Here is a 22,330-nt window from a genome sequence, read left to right on the forward strand (position 1 = left end):
CTTACAAAAAAATTGCCGAGATTTTGTTGGTAGATTTGTCGGCTGCCAAGCCATGATATAAGGGGAAATAACATCAAGTTGTTTTTGTTTTCTTTAAACTTGGAAAAATAATATCTCCATCTCAAATCCTGCAGTGTCAAAATTAAACATATATTTCATTGGGAATACTGGGATAGGGTAATACTCAAGACGTTAAAATTCCCCTTAATATAATTATGCCTTTGGGGAAGCTTTTGCAATTGGTAATTTAGTCTGTGTAGTGGCCTGTCAATTGTCATTTGTATTGTATGACGTAAATTTTGTATAGGCACTATAAAGAGCTTCGCCTTTAGAAGCTACTAAATTTTACTGGATTTGGAAAGACACCCATTGTAAAAAGGTGATAAGGTTTTTAATAATTAACTGGTTGCTTTGCCCCTAGCTGCTAGAGGAAGGCCAATAAGGTCAGAGAAATAGGCTAAAACCACCTAAAGACATTTATAAAGCTTCCCTAAAAAGTACAATCAATTCAGACCAGCCTTTTTCAAAATCTTTAGCTTCAAACAAAAAAATTCAACTACTTTATATTATTACTAAAGGACCTATGTAAATATTCCCCAAAGGGAAGAACTCAATCGGTTCTCTAGTTATCGAAATCTTAAGCTACAGATAAGAAAATCCTTGCTACTTTTTATTACAGGACAGGAAACTTTAATGATTTTCTAGAAGGTTGCGTGATTTTTTTTTCTAAATACAAGTTTTAATGAATACGTGTATATTATGACAGAAAATTTAGTTAAGCAATTTGTATTGCTACTATAGTCTCCATTTTTTTGGTAAGTAGTTCCTTCAGTTGGAGGCAGCATATTAAAATTACATATCTTTTTAATGTTTTCAAAGTTGTTAAATGTTTTTTAGTGTTTATCAATGTTTTATTTCAATTTTTTTTCTCAATCAGAGTAACTTACAGTCCAATGTCCCCACCACCCTAAATAATAATAACCCACTCTGTCTGTTCTGTTTGTATGTCAATTGTTCAGTTTGAGCTTCGATACTTATGAATCTTGTCATACTTGTTCAAGATTTTACCCAAAGTAATCTAAACAATATATTTTATTTTACAATTTTTATTTCAAATCAACAAATAAATTAATATATTTTTGTTCATATTTACAGTTTAATTTCAATAACATTAAAAGATACATAAAAATTAATATAAACTAATAAAAGCACTCAAACTGTTTAAAAAAAGACTAGATATATATATTATTCTATTCTATAATAATTTTAAAATTCATATATTATTTATATATATAATTTATATGAAAATAAATAAGTTTTTTTTAATCATATAAAATATATACAGAAAAACAGTGTGTGTAAAAAAAAAATAATTTCAGCAATTTTATTATAAAAAAAACTCTATGGAAAGGATATTTAAAGGTTATAGTAATAGGAATATTTTGCTTTTTTCTGCAAAATAAATTAATTTTACATTAATGCATAGATAAAAAGTATAAAAATATACAGATTTTTTCATATCACAGTAATAATAAAGGCTCATTTATAAAAAAGTAAAAAAATAAGGAAATTTTAGTTTCAATTTTTTTAGCCTTAGAAAAGGATTTTTAAAAAAGCAATAAGCCTAACAAGGACAATTAATTACAAAGTTATACAAACAATTTTGATTATAGGGATTAGGAGAAACTTGGTTCTAATACACTGTAAAGGTTTTTGGCAGTAGGAACACTTCATTTACAAGAAGGTATTTTATTATAAATCTTTTAGGAAATGAATAAAGATATAAATTTTACTCATAATATTTCATAATTTTACAAATAAAATCATTCAGGGTGTTTTTAAAAATTAATCTATTTTTATGTATTCAAAATAGGGTTGGGCCGGATATCCGGTCTGTCCGGTTATCCGGTCATTTTCAATATCCGGCCGGATACCGGATATTAAAACTATCCGGTTAAATGATATCCGGCTGATTTTTAACGCCGGATATACGGTTATCCGGCTGGATATCCGGTAAATTGCCAGATATCGAACGTTGGCCAGATATCCGGCCCAACCCTAATTAAAAACACCCTGTTAAACAAAAAAATAAAGCTACAGTATGATCTACCTGAAACTTGGCACTTTTTAAGTAAACACACTGTAATCATATGATAACTACTTGGTAAAAGTACCATAGAATCAAGTATTTACTCTTATGAGGGAAAAAAGTATCATATGAAACGGTGAAAATTTCTACAAAATAAGGGGAAAAAAACACATTTTTCATCAGTATAATAAAGGAAAAAGTATAATATATATTTTCCTTTTTTGTTCTAATTGCTTAAAAGCACACTAAAAAGTCGACCATTTAATAAAAGGATGGACAAAAAGGCGCGAAAATAATGGCGCTGATAAAAAAATGCGCCAAATTTGATAAAAATGGCGCGCAATACAAAAATAACATATGTAGAAAATGCGCCAAACACATAGACGACATTTACAATTTTTCTTCCTCGTCCGGGTTCTGATCCATGGAGTAGTACTTGGTGTCGGAGATGTTCTGTAGGTCGATGTAGCCGTGTTGGTCCTCAAGCAGCTTCGCAAGGTCCTAGAAACAAAATATATTATGTAATGCTATTAAAAATGTGCTGCAAGAAAAATCTGGAGAAAGGTCGTCTTTACTACAAAGCGTTGCTCCTAAAATCACGAACTAAATAAGCTGATATTACTAAATAGTTTTTTGAATCAATTCAGCTGTTTGTTTCAGCTGAAGGTAAATAAATCATGTAAATCTTTGGCATTTCTTTTGAATCAGTTATAACTGCATTGGGCCATATATGCAAAGGAAAAAAAAATACTTAATATTCAATAAATGTCATAATTATAGAATATTTTTACTTTTATTGTTACAAAAAGGAGGTGGAAGATTCAAAGAAAATGACAAGGATAGGTGTTAAAAGAAACGTAGAAGGATGAAATAAACGGTAAAACTCAAAAAATAATATTTTATCATTGTTAGATAAAAAAACATAAAAAAACATTTATTCAGGGACAGATTAGGCCCCGTCTTACGAAGCAGTACATACAATAGTACACCAAGCTACTGCTTAGTACCAGGTGTACTTTACAATTTTTCATAATATTTATAAAATTTAAATTGCATGACTAACACTAGATGTTATGTGTGGCACTGATTAGGCTTCCCTAAAAGTAGGAATATGCGTATCCGAGATGTTTGCATTTAACTTTAGGTATTTAGAGTCAGTGAAAGGAAGCTTTATGTAGCACGTTTTGCGTGTTTAAAATGCAGCCATAATACCATAGATGCTTTTATTTCCAATTTACAAGTTTTTTATAGCATTATTTTGCACCTGGTTTAAAAATTGTTTTTAACAAGATGAATATATGATCATCTACCTATATGATATAATTATCTATCTTATCCTATTTATATATTTATTTAATCCTATCTATCTATATAACTATTTACATATTTATCTAATGATTAATCTATCTCTATGTATACATATCTAAATATTTTATCATTATCCTAACTAGCATACATCCATCTATTTACATCTACTTATTCATCTAATCATTATCATAAGCATCTATCTATCAATTTACCAACATCTTTTTGTTGTGCATTCAAACACTGTGTTATGTTTGCATTAAATATCTACATTTCTGCAGACCATCAGTAACATCAGATAAAATCACAGCATACAGCTAAACTTTTACTGTGATTCTATTGCATTTGAAATCCATAAAACCCGCCAAAACATTGTATTATGTGTATATGCATGCCTTTTTATGTCTAATTGTCAGCCTCTTGTGTTTGCAAGGATCTAAGGGATATAAGGCATATTATAATTTACAATTTAATATTGGTTATTGAGCTTTAAATTTTAAAAGTTTTATAGTGTCTTTTAAAAATGATTGTTGAGTTTGAAATCGTAGACGCCCTAGGTTGGGGGTTAGGTACTATCTTAAACCCTTGAAAACCCTCATTTAACCCCCTCAAAAAAAAGCTTTGACGTGCCTGTTTGAGATATCAAAAGATACCTTCTTTCCTTTAGGTATGGGTGATATTTATTATTAGGCAATTTGAAAATATTCATCTTTAAGGAGATCCATATCTGCTTAGCAGTTATTGAGATCTTTTCATGCAAACAAACACAAAGATACATTTTACAAATAGGATAAATCTTTTGGCAAAATATATGCCTTTAATCCTTTATATTTGTTAGCAAATAAATAAATAAAAGAGTATATTTCTAAAGTAAACAATGAGAGTAGAATTACAGCTCAGTATCTGTCAATGTCAGGTTACAATGCTACTGTCACAGTATACCATTACAATATTTTTAGAACCAGCAGAAATGTGCAAGTGGTGTAAAATAAACAGAATGGATCATAAATTTTTGAATAAGTATGTGTAGTATCTTTCTATTCTAGAAGCGGAGCTCCTCTATAGATAAGGCATTTTCGTACGTCCGAATATAATAGTCTCAGGAATCTTAAGGGATAAAACAATGAACAATAAATTGATGGCCGTCTCCATTGATTATAAACAAAATTAACCCTCCGCGGAATGAAATTATTAATTGAAGAGTTTTGATACTAGTTTGGAACAAACCAATGAAAGTTCAACAAAAAGTACCCAAAGTTTTTAAGCCAATTAATAAGATAACATGATTATAAAACTTTGGGTAAAAAGTGTAATTTACCGCCTAATGCCCCACCCCCTTCTTGTATAGTCTAGATATTGCTGCGCAGCTTATGTAAATGCTTGTTCTTGTGTGTGCGTATGTCTTTGTTCTATTGTGTTGATCAAATAAAGAAGAATACCTGTGCAAAATATTTATATCTAAGGCTCAGTTCAAAGGGTGGGGAGGGGGGGGGGGGTGTAAAGTCAATCTTTGAATGACCACGATTTTTTATTACTTATAACAAGAATGTCAATTTATCTATCTATCTCCAAATCTATCTTTTTACCTATCAATCTAGCATTCTATTTATCTATCTAACTATTAAGAAAATTTTGTGTTTTCAGCTTTTAAAGACTAATTAAACGACTATGGAAAAATATCATACATCCTTTTTTTTATGTGTCTAAAAAGCAACTATGTATCTATATATCTTCCTCTAATCTTATAGGTATGAAAGACTATAAACGTTTGTTTCTTGTATAAAAACTCATTATTTCTTTTTTTTTAAAAAAACATTCAACCTTTCTTAATTATTAGAAATCAGGCCCTTGTCTTTCCTAGCCAAACAATTATCTACCTTTCTGTCTAAACATCTAGTTTTTATCATATAGGGTTAAAGAAATTATTATTTTTGGGATTGTTTTTACCTTTCTTAATTCTGAGAAATCAGGTCTCTTGTTCATATCCCCTGACCAGCAACGTTGGATTAAAGCATAGAGTTGAGGGTGGCAGTGGGCTGGTCTCTCCAATCTAAAACAAAATATTTTATTTTTTGAAAATAAATTTTTGTATGTTATTATCATCCTATGCAACACATTTACTTACAATTTTGTTTAGATTTGTGTATTTATATTCTGCTTATTATGTTCTGACATTCTACAAGTGTAAATGTTCATTTGTTCTTCCATTTCATGTCTTCGCCACTATGGATGTCGTCGTCATCCATGTTTTTAAAGCTAGCAGTGACACATTGATAAGGCATTGGGTGATAAATAATGGTTCTAATCTAGCGGATATTAATCGGTTTGGAAGCCATACTGATAAAATATGCATACCTGTATCCATCTCTAACTCTTCTCATGACCTCTCTTGCCCCCATACCAGGGTAGGGTGTCGAACCTGTAATTATAAAACAATCATAGTTAGGATCCTATTAAATGAAATAGTAAGCTTTTTTGTTTGTAGCAAATGATCTCGCTAACCGTTGAACAGATAAAGTTATCCTTTACATACATATGTCTAGGTAAGGTTTTAACTATTTTGTGGGATGGTATCTACACCCTCCCAATACCCCCCCCCCCAATAAAAAAATCACTTTTTACTGTTTCTTTTTAAAACTCAAATTGAAAATCGGTTAAAGGGGAGTCGACTTTTTTTTCATTCCAAATGCTTCTAGGGGTGACGCGTAGCCGCTAGTATAATACAAAGTAGAACAATGTCAGTTGATTCGTTTGTCCGCCTAGGATAGGGTCAATTCCACAAGTACTCAAAAGAAAATTAACCCGCGGCAATGGTAACATGATCGGCGACAAGCAATCTAAGGTGATTGGTTGAAGTTTGTCTCTAATCAAAGTTAGGACTCACAGACAAATATTGGGCTACTAAAAGGTTGAGTGCCAGTTTGATATTGCTTAACCTTATATCCTTGTGTGATACAGCAACACGATCATTTAAAATAAACGAAGGTCCTCGGACAATCACTTGAAGTCAAAGAGAAACTCTTGGTGAAGGGATAAGATCCCAGAATAGAAGTCATAAGGAGCTATGTATTCGAAGAAGTAAGGAAAAGAGCTTAACCAAACTTATATATTAGAATTAGATAGCCTAAAACTATCCACGGGCCTATAAGAAGCTTCAAACTCAATCTGTTCAGTGGTTATTGAAATCATACCAAAAACACTAAAAAAGGATAGCAAATCAACGAAAACATTCATTCTTTAAATGCTAGCTGGACGGACATACTTTAGTTTTATAGTTGCTGCGCTATTTACAAAAAACTTTCCAGGATAATAATTTGTCCTAAGATGAAGAAAAATTGTTAATTCTTGTTTAAAAACAAATCAATCAAAAATTTGTGTTTGCATTTTTCTCCAGGGAAAAAGGGAGAGTACAACGGGCGTTAGATTTATCAATTTATCCTTCTCTCAATACTTATGATTGAATCTGGTATTTAGTGGCTTGCATTAGGAGAAAGAATTGTAAATTAAATTAAACTTATTTCCTTTGCATTTAATTTTTCTTTTAAAATTGTCCCCTCTGTTCCTTTTTTGGTTATTTAACAAAACTATTTTTGGGAATTGTCCCTTTCGTTGCAACGCAACTTAAGGGGCGATTTGTCGTTTTTTTTTAAATGGCTTTTGATAGGTTATTTTAGGTTATATTGGGTTAGGTGATTGCCCCACAGGGTCAGGCAATTGGCCCCGCAGAGTTAGAGGGGCTAAAAATAGGAGAAAAGCTACTGTGAATAAAACGAAGAATCGCCTCTTAAGGAGCGTTGCCACGAAAGGGACTATACCCCTTTTTATGGAAAAGTTTTAATGTTGTTTCCTTTCTTATTTTAAACCTTCGTGACCTTATCCCTACGGGTACTAAACCTTACTTAACCTAACTTTATTAAATAAAGTTAAATAAACTTTAGATTACAAATACTATCACATTTTGTTCTCCTTAAAATACATTTAATGTTTTTTGTTGTTGTTGGGTTTCATATGTTTTACATTAAATACTTTTGCTAATAGATATTTGAAAATGTATGCTGGTTTTTGTTAACACCAGCCTGATAAAATGCAATATAATTTGCTATGTTGTTTTATATTCACACCACCCTGACAAAATGCAATATAATTTACTGCCAAAATATTTCAATCAATCAGAACAAAATTTTTCTTCAAATATTTATCTTAAAAAACACAATGAAAAATTCAGAGAAAAAGATAACGCATCCGAAGAAAACTATTCTGTCATTAAATTAATGACTATCATTAATAGTTTTAGTTAATTGGTAAACGAGATCATGGAAGATTTATTATCTATTTGTCTATTGGGATATTATATCCTTATATAAAAGTAATAGGATGTTTATGAGTCTATAAGTCTGATTGTACCAGGAGATCTGCTAACCAATAAACCGATATGGTTATCCTTTACAATGTAGCTTCCAATAGGTCCTGGGAAAGTGTAAACTATTTTGGAAGATTTTGTTTTACTTATGTTTAAGTTGATATGAGAACAGCATTAGTAAAACAATTATTAGAGCCCGAAATATTTTTTTTTCTTAGATGCAATATCCCTTTGTCTATGTAAAACTCAGTTGGCATTATTCCTCTAGGCATCACAGTTTTTTTTTTTATCGAAATTTCGATTTAATCATTAATAAATGGCGGAGAAAGGATAAATGCATCCAAGTATATTGTACATTTATAAAGCTAAAAATTATTCAAATAGTTCTTCTATTTACTTAAATTTTTTTTACTAATTACCTATCAACTTTAACATAAATTCTTGATTTGTTTTATTAGGTTTGTTATTTTTAACTTGATCATTACTTTTATCCTTAAAAGTATGGCTAATATTGCAGACAACCAGCTCTTTGATTGCATGGACTTTGTCTTGAAATCGCGTTGAAACATTAAGTTGCAGCTTGAAAGTCTTTTTGACTCGGTTAAGTTCAGGCATCTTAAGGGATAAGACAATGGAAGAAAAATTGATGTACTTCCTTAATGATAACAAACAAAATGAACCCTTTCTTAGATTAAAGTTATTAGTTTGGAACAAAACAATAAAATTAAATAAAAGTTCCATAAGTTTATAATCCAACGAATAAGGTAATGTGGTTATATAACCTTTTAATATACAGTCCAACGTCCTCTTCCCTCCTTGGTCTAAGTTGGTACTTGAAGCCTAACAATTAGCGACCGCGTTTACACCTACCTAGAGTAACAATCTCCCACATAAGAATTCCGAATCCCCACACATCCGACTTGGGTGTGAATACTGAGAAGTACAAGGATTCAGGGGCCATCCAACGGATGGGAAGCGCCCCCTTGGTCTTCTGCTCGTACATTTCACTACCTGCAATAGAGGGCAGGATATAGAGTTAGTCTATCTATTTTTCCATACCTTGTGTATCTATTGAACTATTTATTGGCCTATCTATTGGTCTATCTAATGGTCTATCTATTAGTTTATCTATTGGTCTATCTATATGATCATATTTTTGTCTATCTATACTATATGTCCATATTTTTGTATTGTATATTGGTCTATCTGTATGTCCATAATTTGTATATCTATTGGTCTATCTATTAGTCCATATTTTTGTCTATCTATTTGTCTATCTATATGTTCATATTTTTGTTATCTATTGGTCTATCTATAAGTCCATATTTTTTGTCTATCTATTGGTCTATCTATAAGTCCATAGTTTGTATATCTATTGGTCTATCTATTAGTCCATATTTTTGTCTATCTATTGGGCTATCTATAAGTCCATATTTTTTGTATATCTATTGGTCTATCTATAAGTCCATATTTTTTGTATATCTATTGGTCTATCTATAAGTCCATATTTTTGTCTATCTATTGGTCTATCTATATGTCCATAATTTGTAAATCTATTGGTCTATCTATATATTCATATTTTTGTTATCTATTGGTCTTTCTAAAATAATTTTTCTGTATCAGCCTGTATGGCTATGTAATTATCTATCTATTTCAATATCTATTTTTTATTCTTTTCATGTATCCTATTGTTTATCTATTTGTCTACTTATCATCCTATATCTATTTGTCAATATCTGTTTGTTTGATTATAAGTCTATACATATGTTTGTATGTCTTTAATTCTTAATATTTTTTAGTCTTATAGTTTTGGCATTGTTTAATCTATTTGTCTGTTTCTTTATCTTTCTATTTATTTATTTGCTATTTATTACATTATCTATCTATTATTTGTCAATATATATTTGTGTTTAGTCTACTTGTTTGTCTATCTATCTTTCTAACCATCTATCTATCTATATATCTACAGGAATCTAAAGGGATAAGACAATAGACGCTAAATTGATGTACATCCCCAATGATAAAGCACAACATTACCCCTTCTGTAGATTAAATTTAGTAGTTGAACACTTAACTTAATGAATCGACCAATCAAAATTTACTAAAGTCCACAAAGTTGTTAAGCCAACGAATAAGAAAAGGTTAATATAAAACTGTGGGTTCTAGTGTAATAAACAGCCCATAGTCCCCCTTCTCTATCTGATCTATCTATCTAACTATTTATCTATCAATCATAACTTACCAATATCTCTAAGATTCCTGGAGAGTCCAAAATCAGATATTTTAGTGAGCTTATTGTGGTCCACCAAAATATTTCTGGCTGCCAGATCTCGGTGAATTATCTGGAATAACATAGTTTTAAACTAATTATCAATCTATCAAAGAATTAAGTAATGGACAATGATAACGATAAATGAATTTTCGCTCTAAACATAAAACAATAATTTTTTGTTTTGACAGTAAAATAAAGTTTTCCTAGTTTCCATATTTTCGTACATTTTTAAAAGTTCACTATGATTAATATTTATAAGACACCATTTTTAATTTCTCTAGTATAATTAATTTTGCACTAGACTCTAACCAGATACTTAATTTTTTTAACATTTCTAACCATTTTAACATTCAAAGGATTTAGTCCCAAAGGATTTAGTTTAGAACTGTGTAACTTACCCCTTTGGAAACAAGATACTCCATCCCCTTGGCTACTCCGTAGGCGAATTTTGTCAAATCCTTGGCGGTCAGAGTGTCAGGGAGTTCGTCGGTTTCCTGAATTATAATATCATCAATGGAGGTAGGTATATCTATCTTAATGGAGGGAGTAAATGGGTACACATAATGAGATAATAAGTAACTTTAGAGTTGGAGAAAGAAAGAGGACAAAATATATTGAGATGGAAATCTAAGGACAGAAAACCATTAAAAAATATAAAAAAAGTTATAAGCAAAGAGAGAAAAAAGACAAAACGGGATAGAAAGATAGATAAGGAGAGAATGTATTCAGCAAAACTAATGTTAAAATGACAACTTAGTTAAGTAATTTTAAATTAACTGACATATATACGGACAAAACCTAAGTATATACAGTATCAGCACTATTGATAATAATTTTACCTTTGAAAAATTGAAGAATGATGATTGTTTGGCTCTCTGCTCTCTCAGATGGGTTAAAAGCTTGCCGTACATGACGTACTCCATTATTAAAAGCAATGGCTCTAAAATAGATAGATAGACAAATTAGATGATAGATAGATAATTTGATAAACTAACTGTAGATTATTTAAAAATAGCGGTTACGCCCCTAGAAGGTAGGAGGGGGACAAGTCGACCTCATCCCATATTTTTTGGGAGGGAGGGGGTGAAGACAACCTCCCCAAAAATAGTTTAAAACTGTCCCAGGACCTATAAGAAGCTTCACTGTAAAGGAGAACAATATCGGTTTAGCGGTTAGCGAGATCCTTCGGGACAGACAAAAAACGATAACTACTTTATATAATAGGATACAATGATTAAACCTTTAACGTGAACGTCAATATACATTGTTTTTCAATTCATCTAAATACTGTAGCAAAAGGAATGATTTAACTGTATCTTTAAAAATACAGACAGAGTGAGAGAAGCTAAGCATTTATTATTAACGAAGCTGCTCTATAATTATCTTTGTCTATCTGTCCGTCCGTAAGTTACTTAACGCTATGGAGGACGTGTGATTTTCTTGTCCACTGTTCAAGATAGAAGGCTGAATCTTTTTTCAAGATTCTCTGACTTACTTGGTTCTTAGGTCTGGCAGCCATGCTTCAAAAGTACAAATATTTTCAACATATAAAAATACATGATAAAGGTTTCGTGAGTTCTTTTTTTCTATACATTTATTCTTGATTTACGGACATTGAATATCTGCAGTCCCTATGTCATATCCATAATATTTTTATCATTTTTGTGCTTCGATACTTATGAATGATGTCATCCTTGTTTAAATAAAAACATTGATTAAAGAAGTTGATAAATTAAAAACTCAAAAATTAAAAATTAATATCCGTAACAATAACGGTAAATGTAGACATTTTTTAAAAACGTTATTTCCTCATAACACAAGACTGGGCATTTAAATTTAATATCCAAATAATTAAAAAATCTTTTGATATCCTTATAGATATAGATAAATATGGAATTATACTGTGTCGTCAATAAATCATTTTTTAATCTAGCAATATATGCTGGTTCTATAGATATTAAATATCCTTAAATCACAGCAGACATAAGGTGTTCTAAATACTGTTATTTTGGTGTTATATTAGGGTGACTGATAGATTTTTAGATAGGAACATGATCTAGCTAAATTCTTATATAAGCAGAACATTTAATTTTACGCTTAATTCTTTCACATTTTATATCTGTTTTGTATAAATAAGGAATTTGTATTTTAGTATTATAAAATGTCTGTCCGTTTGTCAATTAGTCTTTAAATGTGGCAAATTGTTTAATGTTTATTCACAGATTGATTTTTTTCCTATCGGAATTGCACTAACCAATGAGTATCGAATCGAACCCGGTATTAGTGTCGGACTGATTATGACGTAACAAAAAAAAATAGCCAATGAGAGGCTACTATGAATTTTACCATTGGTCAATAATGTCCTCTCATTGGCTAATTTTTTTGTTACGTCATAATCAGTCCGACACTAATACCGGGTTCATCGAATCTGTTTCATGTAACTGAAGATATGAAAAGTATGCACAAAAAAATAATGTAAAATTAGCAATAAGTACATTAAAATTAAGGATAGAATAGACAGCATTCCGTGGATATTAAAATAAAAAATATTAAAACCCAATTTGTTGGCCCCGAGTGGCCGAAGGCCTGGACCAAGAAAACTGGAATTAATTTCATTATTTCTATATCAATATTCACGGAAACTTGTCTGTAATACGATGCTATTAATGATTTTATAAATGATTTTACATTACCTATGGTTAATACTATCCTTATTTGAATAAAAACTATATGACCTAATGATGCTCGAATTATACATTTTTTAATAACTACCTATATGTTCATCCTAGTGGCGTGCGGTAGAGGGGTGCAAAATTAAAGTTTGGAAGTTACCTTCCATTTTTTTACCCCTAAATGGTTTCACATCCCCCTTGTTAATCGCTGAACCCGCCAATAATTTAGCCTTTTAAATTATGTTTTAAATATACTCATTTCTCATTTTACAGTTTAATGCAACTAATATTTAATAAAACATTTCATCTAAAAATATTGACTGTAAGTATAACTGGGTTGGGTATCTTGTTGTTTAATGTTTAAAACCCAGCAAATATTCTGTACCGTCATGTCAAAATAAATCAAAATTTTGTAAATCTATGTTAAAAGTTCGAAACGTAGCATATTTAGTGAATTGATTTTAAAGGTTTGAAGCATAGCAAATATTAGCACCTTGTTGTTTAATGTTCAAAACACAGCGAATATAATAAATTTTTGGTGTTTAAAGCTCGAAACGGTACAAAATTTTTAAAGGTTTGAAAAGTAGTATATTTAGTACGTTTTGATATTAAAGATTTAAAACATAGCAAAATTTTGTACCCTGATGCTAAAGGTTTGAAACAAACGACTGTGAAATTATGTACTTTGATGCTAACGTTTCTAAATGTGGTAGTCGGACAGACAGACTGTCACTTTCTAGAGCAAGCTATGCTTCGGGACTGCCAATAACACCCAGATGTTTAATTCCCTCCTTATCACATTTCTAGCAAACCCATTTTTCCATTGTTTGACCATCAGAGAAAGCGGTCAAAGTTATCACCCGCCGATATGGGGAGGGAGTTGCCCCTCCCCCCTGCATGTTCCAGTAACCTACCCTTTTCCGGGGGACGTCTACCTTTCCCCCTACCAGGGCCTACCCATCTGCTATTCACCTGGCTGTAGCCCCCCATCTTCTCCACACCCATTTTCTACCTAACCCACTATTGTAATCTGTTTGTATATAAAGCCATTAATTTGTTGTGTATATTCAGTTCAAATAAAATATTCAAATTGTAACTACTTGTAGTTCTTTACTGATAGAATCCTTAAGGCCTTTTTGACCGGACTCGCTCAGTAGGGTTGAACCGCTTCACCCTACCACACTAAACTTAGCAAGATATAAGTTACCTTGTTCAGTGCATACTCCCAATAGAGTTACAATGTTGGGGTGTGTTCCTATCTCTTTCATGATGTTCATTTCCTGTACCAGGTCCTCTACTTCTTTACCTCCATTGTCCTGAAATTTTAATAATTGGTACTCTAAAATTGTAATAATGGTACTCTAATGTTGAAATCTATTTTTTTAATACCTTTGTACACTGTACAGTAAAGAATAATAGAAGGTTGACAAGGATTAGATGTGATTTAATCGAAATATATTCCTACAAATTGAGCTGTGTGTTTTTCCTTGGATAGTCTCTTTTCAACATTGCTGCCGTGTATTATTCCAATATTAAAAAAGGTAGATAACTTGACTATACCTGGCAAATCCACACCCTTAGATTTGCCCTACTGAATTTGAAAAAAAAAATTATTATATCAAGGAAAAATTCAAAAGAGAGAGGGGACAATGGGCTGTTTATTACACTAGTTCCCAAAGTTTTAAAATAACGTTTTCTTATTTCTTCGCTTAACAACTTTAGGGACTTTAGTGAACTTTGGTTGGTTCAAACGTTTCAACCACTAATTTTTTATCTACAGAAGGGGTAATTTTGTGTATAATCATTGGGATATAGATCAATTTATCGGCCATTGTCTTATCTCTTTAGATCCCTGGAGAAATTCTGGTTTTACATACTTTCTTTGAAGACATTTTTTTGATTGGCTAAATTCTAAAAGATTGCCATTCCGATACGACAAATTAATCTTTCTCTTTAATACTCCTTTAGAGAAATAGGGGGGGGGGGGAGATGCTTAATTATAGTTTTATTCACTTGCCATTGTTCTCTCCCTCCCTAAGTTAACTTGCATTTCATAATGAATTATTCAATGCAATAAAACAAAATGATCAATAAATTTTTTAAGTTTTTAAATTTTGTAAACTTGTTTAATATTTAATTATTGCAGTATATTTTGAACCTTCGCTAGCCTGCAACTGATCTGTCATATTTTGGGACTAATTCACTTTAGAACCACCAGTATTTTTTCTTCTGATTATTGGCTTTAAACAAGAGATTAAAGGATACTTTTTTATTTAAAAAAATGGCGGGTTATTTAACTGCTAAAAAGATGAAAAAATTGTATAGGTCATTTGTTATTTAGTTATTTGAATTATAATTGAATTTTAAGAAGTACACTTACTAAATTGGCGTTTTTGTATAGTTGAAATATAGGAAGGCACAAACAGAAAAGCAGCTAAAAAGGCAGTCATAAAGCAGTCGTACTGCTAAAGATAATAAAGGCCTAAACATGCCTAATTGTTCTGGACATACCCTAGTTATATAGAAGCTGAAAAAGCGGCCTTAAAAAGCAGTCACAAAGCAGTCTTGCTGCCTAAGATAATGAATACTTAAACATGCCTAATTGTTTCAGGAATAATAAGAGTATTACCTTTATAAGTTTATATAGTCGCTGCACTATTAATTCTAGATTGATTAGAAATTGCGCCTAATGAACTCAGCATTTAAAGTTAATGCTTTTTGGTTGATTGATTTTACACAAAAAAGTCAACTTAAAAGGACTCTCCACAGAAAAATCAACTTTAGATTTTTGAAAATCTAACCTGAAATTATTATTCTCTGTTCAATTTTAGGCATTTTTTGTTTTTGTGGCATCGCGATCGAAGCCCTTTGAAATTTTTTACCTCCTTTAAGTGAATCCTCCCGCCATTTAATTTGTGCCGCTTTAGTGATTTTTAGCTTCTATTTTTGCCGCCGTTGCCGCATTCATCGCCCTTCTCCGCCGCTACTCCGCTGTACGTCGCTTTTTAATACATGCTCCCCTCTCCCTTGTTTAGAAATTAAATGGAGGCTAGGGGTGTTGTGTATAGCTACGTACGCAATGTATAGCGGAGTAGCGGCGGAGAAGGGCGATGAATGCGGCAACTGCGGCAAAAGATGGTTATATTTGGCGGAGGCGAACACAAAATGGAGGCGGCAGGATTGTCCAGTCAAGGAAGAGGATAAATCGTAGAGCGGCCGGTTGCAATGGAGCAAATGTTCTTTAGCGGCGAACACATATTGAGTGGAGGAAAGTGTAGTATATATTGTTATAGCGGCAGTACAAATAGGCGGCGGACAAAATTTTCAAAGGGCTTCGATCGCGATGCCACAAAAACAAAAAATGCCTAAAATTGAACAGAGAATAATAGTTTCAGGTTAGATTTTCAAAAATCCAAAGTTGATTTTTCTGTGGAGAGTCCTTTTAAAGCAAAACAACTGTTGCAATTGCACTTTTTATATTCAATCATAGTGACCAACAATTTAATTTAATTTTAAAAAGAAATATTTTTATTTGTTAGGTAACAAGACAAACATACAGAGTAATAGTTATTTATCGCAAAGTATTATAGATACCTTTCCGCGGATTTAAAATAAAGATTATCAGATTAAAAGTAGTTTTGTTAGCCCTAAGTGGCTGAAGGCTCTGGGTAACAAAACTGGTATCATTTTAAGGTCTTTATTTAGATATTCGTGGAAAATTGTCTGCCGTACATAATTTTTCAATATGTCCCGGAGAACCGGTTCTAAACCATCGGATATTAATAATATTCAAAGCCATAATGGTTTTGAGGACTGAGAACATTTTAAAATTTAGATACAATATTACTAAAATATCAAGTTCTTATAGCATTTACATTTTGTTGCTGCGCTAATTATGATTATAATTGTTCATGTGTTGATATATTTAGCCATTTCATGAATCATGGTCGGTAAATTTAAAAGAAATCAATTTGATCCTTTTAACCTTAATTTGTTTTTACTGAGGAAACAAAATTATTACTTATTTTATGAGAAATATTTTTTTTTTATTATTTTAAAACAAAATTTTGTTTATATTGGGTACTTTGTAGCCCCGCTTGGGTTAGGTCTACTAAGTTTTTTTTTATTATGAGAGGCCCGGGGGGAGAGCGTAAAATGAGAGTTTAAATTTTTTTTGGAGGAGGTAATTTAATGTATTTCAAAATTTTTAGGGTTTTTAGTGCTCGATTGGAACTTTTAGTTAAAGCACACAAAATTTCAATATTTGATTTAAAAATATATTCCAATTATTTGATTTCAATATATTTCAAATGATGTAAGTGTAATATTTGAATAAATAAATTTTATATTGCTTATAAGTTACAAAATTTAAAGGTCCAATATTGTACATTAATATTTTAGTGGTTATTAGATTTTGTACTTTAATAACTCGCATTCATTTTTGGTCTACTGTGTGTCTGTCATCAGTTAAATCAATCATCCAGGGATCTAAAGGGATAGGACAATGGCAGATATATTGATGTAGTACATCCCCAATGATGATTATTAAATTACCCCTTCTGAAGATTACAATTAGTTGTTGAAACGTTTAGACACTCAAATAAATGAACCAACCAATAAAAATTCGATAAAAGTCCCAAAGCCAACGAATAAAAAAGCGTTAATATAAGGCTTTGAGGACTAGTGTAAAAAAACAGTCCAATGTCTCCTCCTTCCCTGGAATTATCCATCTCTAAAGTAAAAAAGTAGGAAATAAAAATCTTTTATTTTACTATTACAAAATATTTAAAATTTGTGGGTAAAATTGAATAAAATTAGATAATAGTCCAGTTGAAATAATTCTGATTAAAAACGTTGGGTAACACTTTAAATTTGAGCCTTTTTCTTTGCTAAAATATTTAACATATTTTTTTATAAAAAAAATTACATACACATGGAGTGTTTTGAAAATGTTACCAAATAGTTTTTGAAATTTTAGCAATATTGAGGAAGTGCTTTGGCCCATGAACAGGCGTGAAGGCATTTGAAGTTAGGACTTCCAGACAAAAATAGTGAAATACAATGATAAAATAACAAATAAAGGTCATCATAATAGCATTCACTATTTGTAGAATATTTATTTATGGCATCGCATTAAAGACAGCTTTCCGCGGATATTAAAAGGAAAAATTCTAAGATTAAAAACAGTTTAGTTAGCCCAAATGTCAAAAGTCCCGGGCAAAAAATATGGTATGAATTTTCTGTGTTATATCTTAATATTCGTGGAAAATTGTCAGTTCTTATCCAGTGGATATCGGTTTTGGAGCCATGTTGGAAAATTATTAAATTTGTCAATGAAGTTATAAATATTGACCGGCTTAAAAATTGACTGTTTTATATTAAACTTCAAGATTAAGAAAAAAAGTATAGTAACTATTTTTTTTACTAAGACAATTATGTTCATAGGAAGCGCAACAGTATAAAAGCCAGGGATCATAATGAATAGGTCAATGGATGATTGATGTATATTCTCAATGATTATAAACACAATAACCCCCTTATAAAAATTAATATTAATAGTAAAATTAGGGTTTGTATAACCCAAACAAGATTTGAGATATCTTATTCATTAAACTTTGGTGATCAATGTAATTTACACCCTTCCCAAATGATATTCTATGCATTTTGTGGGTTTTAATTGTTTAAATCCGCCAATAGATAACTGAAGGACCGAAAGGCGTACTTTCCCAAATTACAGAGTAGCCACGCATCTATCCGCAGTTTTTATAAGAATTATATGAGATAAGACAAAAGTGGTAAAAAGTTAATGGAAAATGTAGGAAACATGGAATGGGTTTATCAGGGGTGATTCAAATTAATAAAAAAAATATTTTTTTTATTTTTATATTTGATTATTAGACCCCTAAGATGCACCCCTAGAGACCTTAAGGTCCCCTTAATGAGAGGAGTGGGGGGAGGGGGATGCGTGTAATAACACCATCGCTTTAACTTTTACTTTATGTTGGAATTTTTTTTCTAAAAGTGATCCTCTTAAAATACTTTCAGCGACTCGCAAAAGGAGAATCATATAAGCTAAGCAGTTAGCGAGATCTTTTGGTACACACAAAGAGACATTCAATTTGCCTCAAAGGAACTGCCGAAAAACTAATTTGCTAGAAACATTTAATTAATTTTAAAATAATCATTACTAAGAGTCTAAGACAATAATTATTTTTTATATTATTTTTGTAGCACATACTGCTCTATAGCATTCATCAAAAAGTATGTATGTCCTGATTTGGTGTTAAGGATTACGGATTAAAATAATTCAATTATTTTATCCCGTTCTATCTATCTATCTATCTACATATACCATTTTTGAATCTGTATGTATCTATTTATCTATCCATCAAACCAACTATCCACCAATCTATTTCTCTACGAGAAGCTTCACTGTAAAAAAGAACCATATCAATTCAGCAGTTAACTTAATGCTTTGATACAGACGCACACACATAAACACTGAGACATCCCGTTACTCTGTGTAAGAACTATACCTTAACAGTTTTCACAGCTACAAGGCTAGTTCCAGGAAAACCGCAAATGTTTTCGGCTTCAGCCTTCCAAACCTAAGAAAAATATATAAAAATTATAACAGTTATTCAATTCAAAATTCAATGAAATTCAAGATTAGCAGTTTTGTTACCCCTGAGGGGCCGAATGCCCGTGCTGACAAAACTTGTAAGAATCTTATGATTTTTTTAATAATTGTCGAAAATTTTCTCTAAATTCTAAAAAAGTTATCAGTTATTCTTAATTGGATTTTAACGCTTAGTTAGTGTCTATCGTTTTTATACCAAGATGTAAAAAACATTTATCAAAAGTCGATCCATCTATCTATTTACCGATTTATCTGATGTTCCATCTTCCTATTTACTTATTCATATTTTTAATTAATTGTACATCCATCTATCTAGAAGTCTATCCATCTATCTAATATTCAAACTATATATCAATCTACATTTCTTGTCTACCCATCTATCTACATGTCAATAGATCTATCAACTTGTCTACTCTATCTATGTAGATTTCTATTCATCTATATGATGGTCCACCTACAATCTACATATCTCCACATTTCTATCTACATGTATGCATATCAATCTATCTAGAAGTCTATCCATCTATCTAATATCCAAACTATCTATCAATCTATACGCATAACTTGTCTATCTATCTATCTACACGTCTATCTATCTATCTATCTATTATCTCATTCTCAAGTATCATCCCTTCCTACCTTTCCAAAATTTCCTTCTCCAAGTACGGTTTGCAGGCGGAGATTAGATCTCGGGAACTCCCAAATTCCGCCGTCAGTGGTGTCAACACCGTCAATCTAAAGATATTAAAGATTATTTGTTGTACTTTTGCAAAGTTTTGAACTAACTTCATGGATATTTATACAACACAAATCTTTATCAAAGCCCTAAAAAGCTAGGGGAATACCAGTAGTCAGTCTGAATGTTTGTATGAAAAGATCTTACAAATTGCTTTATCAAATAATTGATTTCTCCCTCACAGCAGAGGCTCTGGGAAGCTTTTTTTGAGGAGGGAGGGAGGGAGGGAGGGAGAGTATTTTATTCCTCCTAACCTTTGCTTATTGTTTTCAAAAATAAAATGGTGGTAAACCTACCCTCAAAGGGACACTAACTTCAACAACTAAACCGATTAATTTCTTTAATTTAGGGAAGCTTTGTATATATCTCAGGATGGTTTTAGGCTATTCGATTTTAAAATTATATTCTTTGGATGGTTCTAGACAATAATTCTACCTCGGCACACTCTCTTTAAATATAGATACCCTATATGTTAAGGGCACAGCCGCTTGTAACTTTTATATAGGAAGTAATTATGTAATTATATGATGTGATCAAATATATGTATGTAGGGTTATTAGGTGTCCATACGTTTCAACAAATCTATCAATATATAAAGTTTTTTTTATGTCGACAGACAGACAGAGATAGAAAAAAAGGAAAGATAGATAGACAGAGAGAGATGAGTAAAAGAAAGATTTTAAAAAATGAAAAATAGACAAAATAAAAGTTGGCTAAAAATGTTTTTAATCGACATTAAATAAACTGTAGAAATAAAAAAAAATATGGATTCGTGAATATATTGTTATATATGACATTATGCATGAGAATAGGGTTGCCGGAATTTTTGCGTTATTTTGCGCAGTTTCTAAATATTTTATTTCTTGTTTTTCCCTTTCATCTCTCCCTAACTTCCTTTCTTACTCTTTCTGTCCTTTTTAAGATGAAATCTACGGAAAATAAAGAAATAATGTTGACACCCATGAAAACAATTTAAAACCGCAAAGACTCCATATAATACTATGATCATCAGACCTTTTGGTCATTCAATATTCAATCTATCTATCATTTACTATATAAATATTCTATACTAGCTCCTACTGCTTTTTTTTTTTTGGGGGGGGGGGGTATTATTTTTAGAGGCGATTTAGAGTAAAAATGTATATTATTAGATTTATCCTTATATCAAAGTAACTGGATGTCTATGTGTGTACCAAAGGATCTCTATAGCCGGTATCGTCAACGATATGGGTATTCTTTACAGCGAATCTTCTTAAAGGTCGTGGAAAGTTTTAGAACTATTTTTAATGGGGTACGTTCACCTTCCCAAGGTCCTACGACAAACGCAGGAGTCCCAAACGTCGGAGTGGACAAACATCGGAGTGGACACTTAACCTAACCTAACCTATTTTAGACCAATATTTACATCTATCCATCAATCTATCTTTTTATCTTTCAACTTAAAAACAACATAACATTAAACTGTTATACAGTCGACTTACGGCCATAAACTAGTTGTATAGCAGCTGTGTTATTAAATAAGATACACAGAGCTATTTGAATGTAAGAACTAACACGATTCCTAGATCATTGAATGTCCAAAAGGGTCTGATTATGTGGGCTTGCGGTTTTACTTTGGTAGATAGATAAATAGATGGATGTATAGATAGATATATAAAAAGGGTCTGATTATGTGGGCTTGCGGTTTTACTTTGATAGATAGATGAATAGATAGATTAATAGATAAATTGATAGATAAATATAAATATTAATAGATAGAAATGTAAGAAAGGGTCTGATTATGTGGGCTTGCGGTTTTACTTTGATAGATAGATAAATAGATGGATGGATAGATAGATATATAAAAAGGGTCTGATTATGTGGGCTAGCGGTTTTACTTTGATAGATAGATGAATAGATAGATTAATAGATAAATTGATAGATAAATATAAATATTAATAGATAGAAATATAAGAAAGGGTCTGATTATGTGGGCTTGCGATTTTACTATGATAGATAGATGAATAGATGGATGGATAGATAGATATATAAAAAGGGTTTGATTATGTGGGCTTGCGGTTTTAAATAGATAGATAGATAAATTAATAGATAATTTGATAGATAAATACAAATATTAATACTTAAAAGTAAAACAACATTTTATCTTAAATTTTTATTTTCTTTTACTCAGAGTTTCATGCTTTTGCAATCATCAGAAAGAAACTATTTTTTTCATAAAAACTAAATACGTAGATTTTTTACAAATGTTTTAGAGGA

General features: G+C 31.1%; 1 protein-coding gene across 1 annotated transcript in view; it reads right to left on the bottom strand.

Moving 5' to 3' along the window:
• Positions 1 to 2,110: 2,110 nt before the first annotated feature.
• LOC145328999 (tyrosine kinase receptor Cad96Ca-like) overlaps positions 2,111 to 22,330 on the bottom strand; it is a 38,581-nt gene continuing 18,361 nt past the window's right edge. Inside the window, exons 5-14 of the mRNA XM_080172993.1 lie at positions 19,978 to 20,073; positions 19,235 to 19,306; positions 13,906 to 14,014; positions 10,866 to 10,966; positions 10,425 to 10,520; positions 9,997 to 10,096; positions 8,625 to 8,765; positions 5,750 to 5,813; positions 5,342 to 5,444; positions 2,111 to 2,590 (exon numbers count right to left, since the gene is read on the bottom strand). Coding sequence (XP_080029119.1) covers positions 2,480 to 2,590; positions 5,342 to 5,444; positions 5,750 to 5,813; positions 8,625 to 8,765; positions 9,997 to 10,096; positions 10,425 to 10,520; positions 10,866 to 10,966; positions 13,906 to 14,014; positions 19,235 to 19,306; positions 19,978 to 20,073 — 993 coding nt within the window. The 3' untranslated portion in view covers positions 2,111 to 2,479. The remainder of the gene's footprint in view (positions 2,591 to 5,341; positions 5,445 to 5,749; positions 5,814 to 8,624; positions 8,766 to 9,996; positions 10,097 to 10,424; positions 10,521 to 10,865; positions 10,967 to 13,905; positions 14,015 to 19,234; positions 19,307 to 19,977; positions 20,074 to 22,330) is intronic.

Source organism: Acartia tonsa, chromosome 9, assembly GCF_053477335.1.
Source record: "Acartia tonsa isolate MP-2025a chromosome 9, ASM5347733v1, whole genome shotgun sequence".
NCBI lineage: Eukaryota > Metazoa > Arthropoda > Copepoda > Calanoida > Acartiidae > Acartia > Acartia tonsa.